The sequence below is a fragment of the Lissotriton vulgaris genome, chromosome 8, assembly GCF_964263255.1.
Source record: "Lissotriton vulgaris chromosome 8, aLisVul1.2, whole genome shotgun sequence".
Taxonomy (NCBI): domain Eukaryota; kingdom Metazoa; phylum Chordata; class Amphibia; order Caudata; family Salamandridae; genus Lissotriton; species Lissotriton vulgaris.
This window is the reverse complement of record NC_141696.1, coordinates 1,387,064,410-1,387,079,604: the sequence shown is the minus strand read 5'-3', so window position 1 is coordinate 1,387,079,604 and position 15,195 is coordinate 1,387,064,410. Positions and strand designations below refer to the sequence as shown.

Below are 15,195 nucleotides of genomic sequence, written 5' to 3'. Positions count from 1 at the left end.
AGAAACTCCTCTGAAAAAGGATTACAACATTCACAAGTAAGGGAGAGGCCACATTAAGCTTGTCCTGTACTTTTAACATTGGTTCATAATGGTTGTCCAAATGACCACAATTTCATTGTATTTTAGGGTGGAATGTAAAGCCCTCAATAATGTATTTTGGCTCAATTTAAATTGCAAATAAGGATACAAGGTGGAAGTCATCGCAAGTAAACACGAAGACTCCAGTAAGTCTCATATATTTAGACAAAAATGAATCATACCTGCTGAAAATGATCAGACTCAAAACCTCACACTTACATGATTTATTTACCCATGTTTAGGTGTCTAAGAGGATACTATTAGGAGATTGAATTTCAGCAAAGAAGATAAGGTACCAAATAAACTTAGTGCCCACTTTACATATTAATTGCAGAGAAAGAAAGAGTGATGCAGTGTGTCATTTATATATCTCATTATTTGTTACTTTAGATTACACCGTGGTCTAAGCCCTGATGATAATCCCCTGAGGCGGAGGGGGATTGGAAACTCGTCGGCACGCTAATATTTTGCCTGCGAGGGATCCACATTAATTGAAGCTCTAGAGAGGGTTCATGAAATATACCCCGAGAGCAAATCACTTCCAGAGAAAGTTGTCCCCGCAGTATACCTGTTTGAAGTGCTTAACGAACTGAACAATACTCAATGTCATAGCGCCTACAGGCATTGTTTGAAGCACCGACTGGTGTAATTGTTTGAATTAATCGTTAGATTTGAATTTATTGTCGTTATGTTTAAGTTTTTGAATTGTCCAGTTTTCTTTTTGAAAAAATATTGCACGTCCTATCGGGTACCCGAAACGGACGTAACCCCTATAGTTTAAACTTTTAGAAAGTAGGCATTTTCTTGTTTAATCATCTTGAGTGCCTCTACCTACTTGTGTATTCACTCTCTGGGATTCGACTAACAGGGGCTGTTTGTGCATTCACTCTAGGTGTGTAATCCCGTACCCTGACTAGACGGAAGGGTCCCTACTTGGACAGGGTGTACACCACTGCAAAGTAGAGAGCCCCATTTTGAACATCGGTGGCCAGCGGTGAGGATTGAACTTGCATTTGTACTTGATCTGAATACAAGGACTTCTGGCTACCATTCCAAGGTCAGAATGAACTGCGCCCACGTCCTCGCACAACTTGGGGAGTCTGTGCAGGACAGTGGCTGGGATATGGCTGACGCGTTTGAAAACCCTGATGAACAACAAAGGGGTATTGGCAAGACCAATTAGAAGCATGGTGAACTGAAAGTGCTAATGGTCTACCTTGAAAAACAGGTAACACCTGTGGGCAGGGAAGATGGGGATGTGAAAATAGGCATCCTGCAAGTCCAACGCTACCAGCCAATCTCCATGGTCTATGGCAGACAAGACCAGAGCCAACGTGATCATCTTGAATTTCTCCTTTTTTGAGGAAGAGATTGACAGTCCAAAGGTCCAAAATGGGCCGCAAACTTTTGTTCTTGTTCGGTATCAGAAAGTAGTGGGAGTAACAACCACTGCCAACTTCTCCAATCTAAACCTTTTCTATAGCTCCCTTGGCCAAGAGAGCTGTAACTTCCTCCTGGAGTAATACTAGTTGATCTTCCACTAGCCGTTCTTGTGTTGGCTGTAAAGGAGGAGCAAAAGAAAGAAAAGGAAGAGAATAGAGTTCCTGAATGATCTGCAAGACCCATTGTCCAATGCTATGGACCTCCAGTGGAGGAGATGGCGTTGAATTCTCCCTCTGACTGGAATAACATGTCCTTGCAGAACCAAACTAGGAATGCTTGGAGGCTGCAGCTTCTGAGGGCTGGGGGACAGACGACTTCTGGCTACTATTACGAGGTCGGGATGAACCGCATCCACATCCTCGCACAACTTAGGGAAACTGTGCAGGATGGTGGCTGGGATGTGGCTGACGCGGTTGAAAAGCCCTTCCATTGTTACGAAAAGGACGAAAGCTAGACTGGCCACGAGGTGTAACCGAGAGGCTTAAGGATCTGGATGTAGCACGAGTTTCCTTGAATTGCTCCAAGGCAGAGTCTGATTTCTCATCAAAAAGACGAGTCCCCTCAAAGGGCAAGTCCATGAGGTTAGCCTGGACATCACCCGAGAAGCCAGATGTTCTCAGCCAGGTGTGGTGCCGTAATGCCACTGTCAACTAAACTGCTCTGCCCAGCGATTCAGTTATGTCTAAGTCACACCTGATGGTGAATTTTGCTGTAACTGCCCCATCCTTCACTTCCTGGGACCTGTGGCAGCATTTGTGCAACTGTTTCCAAACGGTGTGCAAGAAACGGCCCAATAAGCATGCGGTAATTACCGACCACAATGCCAGGCTGGTAGAATAAAACATCTTCTTCCCAAGTGTGTCCAACCTCTTGGATTCCCTATGTGGAGCAGCGGAAGGGAATGTGCCATGAGACGTTGAATCCTGAACCACCAAGCTCTCAGGGGCGGGGTGTTGACTGGGGAACCTTGGATCGTCTGGTGCAGGGCAATGGCAGCGTGCAATTGTTCTGTTCACCTGAGTCCCTGTGCTAGGCTTGGACGACGTGCCTAGAAGGAAATCTATTAGTGCTTCATTAAAAAGCAAAAGGGAATCGGACGTGGAAGACCCAGGCTGAATCACCTTGCTCAAGAAAATAGTCCAGACCTGCGCCGAGCACAGCTCCAGGCCAAGGACCTCTGCTGCCCTCCTCTCCACCGTAGCATAAGATGCCCACACCTCCATAGCCACACTAGGTGGAGAGAACATACCAGTATCTGGAGATGTGTCCAGTCCACTGGCTTCTCCAAGATCCTCATACCAGACCAATTGTTCCACAAGAACATCTAGCTGCTGTTTAAAGGATCCATGGACCCCACCCAATCCTCATGCGTGCCTGAAACTTCCTCAAATTGCACGACGTCGCGGTCACCAATATAGGCGCCACCCAAGTGCGCAGACGTGAGTTACTTTTCACTTTTCCACACCAGAAGCGCAGAGCCATAAAGTGAACTTACTTGTGTGTGTCACAACTAGGACCCTGAAAAGGGAGCAATCCTAGCCCTATCAAATGAGTCCTGAGAGCGAGGAGGCATGGGTGGGTTTGTAAGAAATCTGCCAAGCTAGATATTGTCTCTACCAGATATTGTGTTACTGAAGGTAGGTAACTTTTTTATCTGATAGAGACTTCTAGCTGCGGATTCCTTATCTTTTTTTTTGGGGGGGGGGGGGGGGTGGAGTTTTATACAGTGCAAACTAAACCTGAAGGTATCAGAGCACTTTACATGTGCACCAGTTATTACAGACGGACAGATTCATTTTTGTAAGGCACAGGGAGATTAAGTGATTTGCCCAGAATCACAGGATGTTGAGCACTCCTGCCGAGACTCGAAACTAGTTCCCCAGCTTTGAGGTCGACCGCCCTAGCCGTTAGAGCACATCCTCTCCCCACACCTCTAAATATATACCCAAGCCATACCATTCTGGCGGTAGGCTGCAGACAGATTTTCTACACTAAAAAGTTGTGCAGAACCAAACGGACATAATGCCTGTCCCAGTGAACCTGACTGTCCAGGCAGTAGTGCATGCCAAACGTGTGCAGGGACGCCCACGTTGCTACCTGACAGATGTCCAGTACTGGGCCACCCCGAGCCAACACTGTGGTTGCAGCTTTTCCCCATGGTAGAATGGGCCCGCCATCCCTCAGTAGGCTGCTAACTAGCCAGGGCATAGCAGATTTTATTGCAGATAACCCAGCACAAAATGGTCCATTTCTGCACTGCCAAACCTTTTTTTCTAGCTCCCAGGTAACCCACAAAGAGTTGGTATTCCACCCAGAACTCTTTTGTACGGTCATAGTTGAACAACAATGATCTTTTTTGGGTCCAGGCGGTGGGGATGCTCCTCTTCCCTAGAGTTATGGGGGGAGCAAAAAAGGTGGTCTGTGTGACTGTTTGACCCAGATGTAATAGGGTCACCACTTTTGGTAAGAATGAGGCACAGGTGCGAAGCACCACCTTATCCACAAATGTCATCAAGTAGGGAGGCTTGCATGATAAAGCCTGCAATTCAATAACAGATGTTATTGCCACAAGAAAGGCTGTCTTGATGGGAAGCAGCTGGAGGGGACAATTGTGCAATGGCTCAAAGAGAGCACATTTAAGGTATGTGAGAACCAAATTAAGGCCCCACTGCGGCATGATAAAGGGCATAGGTGGCAACACATGTACAAGCCCTTTTAAGAACCTAATTACAATAGGGGACATGAATAAAGAGGATTGGTCTGGCAGCAGCAAGAAAGTGGAAAGAGCATAAAGATAATCCTTAAGAGTACTCTAAGCAGAGTCCTGCTTGGCAAGGTTAAGAATAAGTCTTAGCGGAGGGTCGCCTGGTCACCAAAATAATATCACATACTTCGGGTTGAAGGTCAAAAGCTATCAACTGTCGCCGCTTAATCTCTACGCAAGGAGACGGACAGTTGACTGGTTCGGGTGAAGAACCCTCCCCTGCTGCTGCAACATTAAGATCCTCCCGTAGAGGTAGCCTGATCGGAGGACTGATGCTCATTCGAAGCTTAAGCTTAATTTCTCTTGATCTTTTTCAGAACTCTGGGCAGAAGTGGTATGGGCTGAAAGGTGTACAGGAGGTCTGAGTGCCTTCTTGTGACGAAAAACATCGCTGAGCCATACCCGCCTCCGAAACTCCAGTTGACAAAACAGCCGACATTGCGCTTTCTCTTCAGAGGCAAACAGATCCAACCAAGGCTGTCCCCACTTCGGAAAGAGACCTTACACCACTTTCAACTGGAGACGCCATTTGTGATCCACTAGGCATCAACAGTTAAGTTAGTCTGCCCTGGCATTAGGACAACCTGCCACCAGGGTTATGCCGGCTGCTCCAGCCATGTCCAGAGATGCAGGGCCTCTTGACAAAGGGCTTACGACCCCATCCCGCCCTGCTTGCTGAAGTACCACACGGTGGTGCTGTTGTCCATGAACACTTGCACTAACTTCCCCTTGACAGAGGGATGAAATGCTCTCAATGCTAGCCGAATCGCCCAAAGCTCCAACAAATTGATAAGGAGCCTCGACTCTGTGGGAGACATGCGTTCCTTGATCTCCACCTCTCCGAAATGGCCGCCCCATCCCAGGAGAGACGCACCTGTCAAGTACCACATTTCTAACAATTGCATAATCAATGCATACATGTTCAAAGGCCAATACAACTTACACAGCCATTGCTTACTATTTAAAAGACGTAGCAATCAAAAATGGGGAGAAGGAAAGTTAGTGATCCCACCAAGTTCCTTGGCTTTGAATACTGTTAATCAAGAGGAGGGAGGGGGAATCACTTGTCCTGTATAACCTGGGTACAGTTCTTACTAGAATGACCCTTGTTAAAAGACCCTCATACACGTGTAATCATGGTGGTATGGGCGGTATATCTTGATTCTCCGCCTTCGTTTACACGTCTGTGCAGAATCACGGGGTCAGTTGGTATGCACCCTCCACCCGGAGGAGAACACCCTAGGTTAAAACAGTAGTGATCAGTGATTGTTGGTGAAGTGAAAGTGATTTTCTTAAAAACAATCCAATCTTGCCGGGGAAGAAATAATTTTATTGACCGGGATTGAATTGATGGTAGAGGATATGGTTGAATACGTTTAGAGAAATTATTAGGATTCACACATATTCAATCCTCCTGTGTACATAAATGGTCGACATGTTTCAGCCTTATTGCCCAAGGGGTCGGTGCGGCTTTCTTCAGGACCAGGTGAGTTCGGTGAAGAGAGTGACTGAGGTCTACTCTCTAATGAAGGTCAAGGTTAGACCTATAAGTGAGAAAAAAGGTAGTATTGCTAGGGTGTGGGTCATAAGGATTAGTGCAAAACTTAAATTAAAAATAAGTTGGTTACTCAAGAGTTAAAACTACGCTATCAGACTCCCTGTCTTTAGGGGACATAAACCACATACTCAGTACCGGGAAACAAGTCATGGCTGGGAACCTATAATGATGCTTTGCAGGAGGTATAGGTAACTCTAGAGTTCATGCATCCCCCTAGGGTTCCTCAAAACAATAATAGTTCAGTAAGATACACAAAGGTCTTGGTGAAGTAGACAGCTATTTTAATTACCAACACTAGTTTGGGGTATGTAAAGTGTTGTTACTGCTAACAGCCGTGTCAAAAAGCTGTTATGATTTTACCCCAGATCCCGAAAATATCCTCAAAACACATACCTTCCATTAGTTACTTTTCAACATTTCACGGGTACCCAGAGGCTCGAAGGAGGGGCTCCTACAGATACATAAGTAGATTTAAGTTAAAGGAGCGAAAGGATACTTATCACCGTTAAGTTGCTCGGACGTTCGGTCTATCGACGCCATACCTCGTTGCTCCACTCGCGAACCTGCAGCTTGTGCTGTCTCTGCCTCTCGCGGTCCCGGATACGGCAGTAGCCTACGTTGCCGGGTTAAATGATCATTTTCCGCGTGGCAATGGAAAAGAGACTCCTGGTGATTAGTAGAGTGATCGCTGATATATGCGATAAATAGATGCGATATTTAGTTACGAAGTATGGAATATATTTAATCCGAAAAATAGTGATGGATTTATATAAATTGGTGGCGGTTGTTAATTAGGGAATGGTATCACCAGCAGAAGAAAGACTCCCGTATTGGGGTCTGTTGTCGAATGGATAGGTATAGTTATTGAGGTATTCGGGGTAGTGTTATGATTGATAAAATTAACCAAAAGCAGTGGTATTAAGATTATATTTGTTAGATCTTATTCACAGCTGCTAGCAAAATTCTCAGAGGGACATTTCACCTGTAAAGGCTCAGCCAGGGGACACTATCGTTCAATCCCCACTGGTCTGTCTTCAGACGGTGAACCCATCTCTGTTCTTTTTCGAACAAGATGCGTTCCGCATTGTGATCTTTGTTGCTCAATGTCTCTAAAATGACCCATTTCAGGTCTTCCACAGTATGTCCCTTCTCCAAATAATGATTGGCCATTTTTGTTGTTGCCTTCTTGCATTTGACATTGCTTCTATGTTCACAGATTCTTTGCCGTATCTTCCTGCATGTCATTCCAATATACTGCATATTGCAGGGACACGTGATCATATAGATCACGTGGCTGGAATTGCAATTAGTATGAGTTTTTATATACCATTTCAGATCTGGTGACAGTTGAATCATTTTCGTGGGGGTTGTTAGGGGGCATACCGAACAACTCCCACACGGGAAATGACCTTGGACAGGTGGAAGGTCCCAGAGTTGTGTTTGTTTTGCTCTCTGCTCCAATTGCGGTCTAGTGTGTACCAGAATGTCCTTGAGGTTCTGTGTCCGTTTATTGGAGAATCTCGGTTTAGGCCATGATAGATTTGCCGAGGTAAGGATTCGCCAGTGTTTATTGATTATTTTCTTGACATAATTCGAAGCCGGACTGTATGTCGTGACACAGGTCATGAGATCTTGTTCTTGGATTCTTGGATTGGTCTCTAGGAGGCTTTCACGGTTCCGATTCCTAGCTCTTTTTCTGCAGTTCTTAATCACTCTCTCTGGGTAATTTCTGGCCGAGAGTTTGGTACACAAATCGTTGGCTTGGAGTTGATACTCATCGATTTTACTGCAGTTCCTCCGTAAGCGTAGAAACTGGCAGAATGGGAGGTTCTCCCTCAGGGGTCGTGGGTGGTGGCTGTTGAACGACAACAAGCTGTTTTTAGCCGTGGGTTTAAAAAAGGTTTTCGTTTGTAACATGCCCTCTTCCACGTAGATGGTGATGTCCAGAAAGTCTAGACTCTCTTTGCTTGATGTATATGTGAACTTGAGCCATTGATCTTGTTCATTCAGCCATTTGTGAAACTGTGTCAGGCTGTCAGCACTGCCTTCCCAGATGAGAAGAATGTCATCTATGTAACGCTTCCAGAAACGGATCTGTCTCTAGAAGGGGTTACATAGATTATTGACAAACGTTTTTTCAAAATCACTGACATACAATCCGGCCACACTCGGGGCGAATGTGCTGCCCATCGAGGTTCCATGTCGTTGTTTATACATGGTTGTTTCAAAAAGAAAATAGTTTTCTGTTAATGCGAGTCTGCAACACTCCAATATGAAATGCCTTGGTGTCTTATAGTTCCAATCCATATTGATTAGGATATTCTCCAGGGTATCCAAAGTTTTTCCTTGAGGAAGACTCGTATAGAGACTTTCCACGTCTAATCCTACAAGGATCATGGATGTTTCACAGAAGGTCACGGTGGTGAGGTGGTTAAGAAGGTCTCTAGTATCCTTGAGGTACGTTGGAGTCTGTTGAGTCAGAGGTTTTAAGTATTCATCTACAAACTGGGATAGAGGTTCCAGAACTGAACCGATACCGGACACTATGGGGCGTCCTGGGGGTGGGCTCCTTGCTTTGTGTGTCTTCGGTAGAGAATAAAAATATGGTATTCTCGGGGTGTCAGTACGTAGGAAATCCGCTTCTCTTTTAGAAAGCCAGTTGTGTGCTTCAGCCTCTTCGATCATCAGGGTTATGGTTTGTTGTAGCCTGGGTGTGGGATCTACAGTGATGATTTCATAGAAGGTGTTATCAGACAGCAATTCCAGACATTGTTCCTGGTATCTCTTTTTTGTGAGTAGGACAATCCCTCCACCCTTGTCCGCTGGTTTTATTACCAGATCCTTGTCATTTTTTAGTTCTTGAAGAGCAAGTTGTTCTCTCTTCGAGATGTTCTGAAATGGTTTCTTTGTCAGAGTAGTTAGATCATCAAGATCATGCATCACCGCTTGTTCAAATGTCTGTATTTCTATTGGTATCTGTGAATTCAAAGGACAGAATCTCGACTTTTTCCTGAGCGAAGTATCGCCATCCGTAGCAGCTTTTCCTTGTTCTCCAAAGAAGGCTTTCAGTTTCAATTTCCGACAAAATTCAGATATCTCACACTTGGTTTTAAAGACATCCAGGTTTGGTGTGGGTACAAAGCCGAGGCCCTTGTTGAGTACCTTCACTTGATCTTGAGTGAGTGTCCTTTCTGTTAGATTTACAATCAGGTCGCTGTGCTCGGCCCCGCTTTGGCTTTGGTGACACTCCTGGTCTGTACTTGGCGTGGTTGGTCGGACCATGTCACCCCTCTGCCTCTTTGTCTTTGTGGAACACGGCGTCCTCCTAAAAAAGGACGTTGGTTGAAATTAGGTCCTAATTGTTGTTGTTGTTGATGGTTTATTGGGGGTCCTTGGAAGAAGGGAGGCATCCAGTTCTGAAAGTGTGGGTTGTATGATTGGAAGGGCATTGGGGGGCCCATTTGGTAGTGTGACCACATATTGTTACCTCTACGGTTGCCTCGTCTGTTAAAGTTGCCTCTTCTCCTATTGTTATAGTGGTCATCCCCACCACTATCAGACCCATCCACTGAAGAGCCGCTGTTGGTGCTGTGGTTAAAAGGATTATCATTGCTCTTGAAATCTTTGCTACTGTACGGATGTATCCGTTCGATCGAAAACCTCTTTAGCTCCTTAGATAGTTTCTGGAGTTTTTGTTGTGTGAGGTATTCCTGGTTATCACTCATTTCCTTATTAATTTCATCCAGCTTCCGTTTGTAGATGCTTATGTCTACCATGGTGTTTAGTTTGGTCTCGATTACTTGGATTTTGACCTGTAGTTCGTCTGTTAGTCTTGTAGCTGTTTTGATAATAAGTACTAAATAATCCCTGGTACATTTCCACGAAATCGAAGACCAGTCCTTCCTAAAGGCTAAGTCTTTGAGAAAGATTCGTGGGCTGTTTGTCACCCAAAGGCCTCTAGGTGCAGCATTTACGCGGAGATATTCTGTCATAATGATACCATGAACAGCGGTTCTTATCTGTTCTTTCTTTAACTCTGTTAGTTCATCCCATTCATCCTTGTTCACCAGGGTTTGAGTCAGATTAGCGTCCGCCAGAAGTTGGGGTCTAGCGAGTATCTCGTCTATCTCCTCTATGGAATATGGAATAGCTTAGGCCAAAATCAGGTCTCTTCATCAGGTGCCAAGAAAGTAAAGATGGCCTGGTACTTGCTCTCTCTACTAATGAACGTGAACCTAGTCCTCCCAGAAAGCAAATTCACAATGGACAATGGATGGTCAAGCCTTTGCACTCACGCATCTGGAGGGTGGCAATGCCCTGCTCCTTGACCTCCCAAACGCAGCAGTGGCCCCCATTAAGGACATCCTACAAACCGCAGCACAATGCATCAAGGGGCTGAATAAATATGACCACATCTCTCCCACTGTGAAGAAACACCACTGTTCCCCATGCCAGATCACACCTTCTTCTAAACTGAGTATATCATCTGCAAAAAGCCATCATGACCTGCACCGCAGACTGACTGACAAACCTACCATATCTGATGGCTATGGGCACCCTCGCAGCCAGGACACTCTAAATAAACAGCACAAAAGAGGAAAAACAAGGCAACTTGTCTTCTCCATCTATGCACCCAGGATCTGGGAGGACATCTGTGCATCCATCAGAAATGCCCCAACGCTGCATCAATTTAGGTAACAGGCGAAGACACCTTATTAAAAATCACTACATCACAGTGCAGTCCTTTTTTACTCTCAGAAACCAGATACACTTCCAATCACATGTTCACCTTATCCTTTACTTTGGACAATTTTCAGTGCTACACTGACATTTGACTAAGTTTGCACATTAGAAATGCCACAAATTAAACAGATAATACAAATTAGATCTATTTAGTTACTTACTTACTTATGTTTGTAAATAATATTTAACTAAACTAATCAGAGAAATAGACATATTGAAACGTTGCCCTACTTACTCATCAAGTCTTTAAACATTGTTTTTTCATGTGTCAAAAGATGGTCGATTATAGATTTCCAACTGGAAAAAAGAAACAAAAATAGCTATTAGGAAGATACAATAAAGTGTGAAATAATGGTCTGGCAATTGCAGATTAAATAGAACTTCTGTTTCAAATGATTTTACAACCGTAAGACAAAGGAAAGTGTCAAAAAATACTGCAATACAATCACATATTTATATTTGTTGCAGGTACCTATGTCAACAGTGTCACGAGAGCAACACAAAATAAAAAAAGATGGCTAACAATGGGCAGATTTTGATGTATGAAAATGCAAATTATGGCAGCGCCTCAGTGAACACAGGAAAAAGGATCCCAACTTACAACTTGTATTCTTCCATGTAGGAATAACAGCATCCACAACGTAATACTAAGACTGTGTTGATAAAATAGGAATCTCACAATCAACCACTGCAAAAGGACTGCTACCAATCTGAGTCTATAAGGATACGGGTGACTGTTTTCGAGTAGACCGTTATTCATGGGTGAGAAGAAAATCAAAGATCAAGATGGGGCACCCAAGCGATGGAGATCTTCTGTGAAGACATCTGTAAATTCAGAATACTCCTACTGCCGATCATAAAATGTAAATGCCAGAATAGGTGATATTTTATAAGGTGCTCCTTGAGATCGTCAAAATCTGTCAAGTGCTTCACACTAGTTATTCACAATTTCATAATTGACTGTGTACCCTGATAATATGAACACATTTTATAACGTGCTGATAATCCCAAAAAGTATCACAGGGTATAGGGCAAATAGTTGGGTGCCATGGAGTAGTCAAAGCAGTGTGTATCATTTTTTTTATATCTATTTGTACCTTAGTGGGTCAGAAATCATGGAATGTTCATGTATTTGGTTGTGAATTGTCATCCTCAGTGTCCAATGCTGATCTGCTGGTGTTGTTTATTGTCAAAACAATAAAATTGTTTATAAACATGTTTTTTTAATATTATATATATATATATATATATATATATATATATATATATATATATATATATATATATATATATATATATATATATACACACACACACACATGTATATATATATATATACATATATATATCACAAAGAAATCCCAATGTCACGACAGACACTCCGGCGCAACACTCGGGCACAGACTTCGAAGGCTGGTGTGAAACAGGATTTTAGTTTATTCACACATCAGGAAAAGGTCCAACATGACGCGTTTCGGCTGCCAGACATGCAGCCATATATATATATATATATATGCACACAGCCCCGTGGCGCTTCTCTCTCGGTGCAGATTTCCTCGGCAGAGCCGCACCGATAATATAATCCACAAATCCTCTCGGAAATGAAAACGCACTGGCAGGAATGTAAGTTTCCCGATCTTGTTTTAATTTTCAAAAGATACGCAGGTTGAAAAAGAACAACCAACGCGTTTCGTTATCACTGATAACTTGTTCATGGTTAGTATGGCATACATTCAAAAACAACCAATAAAAACTAATTTTGAGCAACATGCGACTTGTGATGCGACCGGGCTTAGTGCAGTGTACTATGAGTATTGTAGTTAACGTTAATTATGTGATCGATATCTTACTCGTTTATGTCAAGTTCTGTTGTTGATATTTTTGAATGTATTTGGTGTTATTTACTGATTAATTATTCAACCCGTATCTATAATTAAAGAATATATCTGTAAACCTATTTTTTTAACCACTTTTTGGTTGTTATTTAACTTATTCAAACTTTATTCCTCCCCGCACAGGCACAACTAATTCAGGATTTTGTCTCTATAGATGAGTCTGATGTTATAATTCAGGGATTTTTGTAATCGAACTCCCATTATAGAATGCTTTCAAATTTTGGCCTCTTAACCTTCCGTACTTAATTGACCACAATCTTCGTTATTAGATTATTTACATAAGGGTTATTAGAACCATTATTTTTTTAAATAATCTGCATCATATTTATGTCTGATTAAGCCCTCCAGTGGGCTAAATTAATCCTCTATTTTTGTCCCTATATCAAGTTTATCTAAAAGATTTTTATTCAAAATTAAGTTAATTTGAGTTTCCCTGGATTGCATTGTTTTTGGTAAACCTTTATTAGCATTTCACAGTTACATTCAAGGCTACCAACCGTCACGGTTGAGCAAAGGTACAGAGGTAGTGCAATCAGACAATAAAGAACAGGATCAATGCTAAAGTACACCTCACAGTATCTATGCGTAACTCAGGAGAGTTTAGTAGAACATAGTCACAGGATTATTGAAGGTTTTTTTTTTTTTTTTTTTAAATAAGTAGAAAGCAGGATCTGACGCCGCACAATTAAACCTCGCCAATGCTAGGGTTACAACTGAAAAAGGATATTCACGGCAGGACCATTATAGGCAGGATATTCGTATCAGGACGTAAAATCAGGATTTTCGACAAACATTACATATCCCCACCCAAACAGTACCTGTCCGCCTCGACATAGAGCATTAAAAACATAAACCCTTTACTGGACTAGGAAAAACGCACAGAGAATTACCTCTAATCAGACCCACTGAAAAGGGAAAGGGATAAAAGAAGAAAAGAAAGAGGAACCAAAATAAAAACATGAAAAAGAAGGCCATAGAACTAAAAAATGAAGCAAGAAAAAAATAATACCCCACCCCCAGCCCCCCACCCTGCACCCCTGCATACGGCTACAACCTACCCCCCTAGCAGCGTGCCTGTCGCCCAGTATCTAAACCCGAAATATAGAAAGAAAGAGACGAAGAGGAGAGAAAGAGACAATATTCACACGAAGTAAGAGAAGAAAGGAGAAAGAAATGAACAAAAACCCCACGAAAGGGGAAGAGAAAACATGGGGGGTCCCCAGTACAGGCACCCGCCCCCCCCCGCCCCTCACTCCTGCAATAATGCCGTAGTGGATGGTGGAATATCAGAGACATAAGCAGGTTCAAAAACACAGTTACAGCCCAGCCCCGCAAACCCCCCAGGTAAGATGGAAACCTCCCCGCACCAGAACAAGGAGCCAAACGTCGTTGGCGTGCATATACTATGATGTCCCGAGTCAGGAACATACCACAAAACGGTATAAGCGGGAGAAGGCAATTAGAGCGAACACAGTGATCGGGCAGAACAAGTCAAAAGGAATTGGAAGCCTAGCAATGTTCCAAGGAGCTGCATCATCAGGAGTATCCGCCGCCATTTTAACCATCTGTAATCCAAAGCGCCATGCATAGAAGAAGCAGGGCAGCCATTTCGTAGCCTCAAAGCTCAACACCAGGAAGGGCAAGCGAGAGCGAAAACAATCAGACATAGCCGGTGAACGCTCCAATTGAATGAGTATCCATGAAATCAGGTGTCGAAGAAGCAAGCAATTAAAAGCATACAAGGAATTGTACTTTGCCGAACATTCTTCCACGCCGCCAAGAAATACTGGACAGGGTCCCACCACAAAACCTGTTCCACGAAGAACGAGCAGGGGCCACATGAACAAAGTCTCGCAACCAAAATGCCCACAGCAAAGCGTCCTCTCCATTATAATGGCACCAGGTCCCCTCTGTAGCAGTTCGTTTCAAGCCCATCCTCTCAGTACATGGGGGGCATCCGCTCCACTCCCCTCGATCCACTGTGCGCGCCTCCAACGCCATCTGTATATGCACCCTAGTAAGCACTACTCACAGGGGGGACACCCATTCCAGTCGCCGCTGAAGCAAATGCCAGGGCCGCCCGCCCCGAGTCCGATAGAGAAGGAATGGCGTCACCAGCACCCCAACGTTACTACCCAGTATTATCTTCGTCCCACTGCGTGGCGGAGAAGCACATTCGGGCCCCCACAGTCCAAAAGGCGCCACGGTGGTACTGCGCCGCAGCCAGCCCCACGTATCTGAAATGCGGGGAGGAGGCAGTGCACTTCAGGCCGGTCGGCGCTCCATCCGAGTAGCCAGCGGCGGGTAGTGGACGAGTAAGCCCATCAAGGGGAGAAGGGGGTGAGACACCAGATCAGCGCTGGAAAATGGCAAGTATTTCTGCCCTCCCAATATACGGGGTAGCGCTGGAACCAAGTTTTTAGGGGCGGGCTGACCTACTTGTCGGTGGGCGGGTGCCACCTGGATCCCTGTGGCCGCTGTTGTGGTTCTTGCTGGCGGCGGCGTAGTCACGCTAGGTCCCGGCTGCAGGCATCACGCAGGCCAAGATCGCGGAGGTCCGTAACTCCGCTGCCCGGGCACGGAAAGCGCTCGGGATCGAACGCATCTGTTCAGCGCCCCTTCCAGGCGCACGGGAGCCCCGGAGCCGTGCGGGGCGGGCGAAGAAGTTAGGCGGCAGGAGAGGAGAGCCGGCAGAGCCGGGAGCCCGAGCGACC

The 15,195-nt window shown here is 44.5% G+C and overlaps 1 protein-coding gene across 3 annotated transcripts in view; it reads right to left on the bottom strand.

Moving 5' to 3' along the window:
• The window catches only part of DOP1B (DOP1 leucine zipper like protein B), an 870,802-nt gene that overhangs the window by 139,791 nt on the left and 715,816 nt on the right, over positions 1–15,195 (bottom strand). For all 3 annotated transcript variants that reach the window (XM_086935393.1, XM_086935394.1, XM_086935395.1), the window contains exon 31: positions 10,822–10,883. In XM_086935393.1, the coding sequence (XP_086791519.1) occupies positions 10,822–10,883 (62 nt within the window). The remainder of the gene's footprint in view (positions 1–10,821; positions 10,884–15,195) is intronic.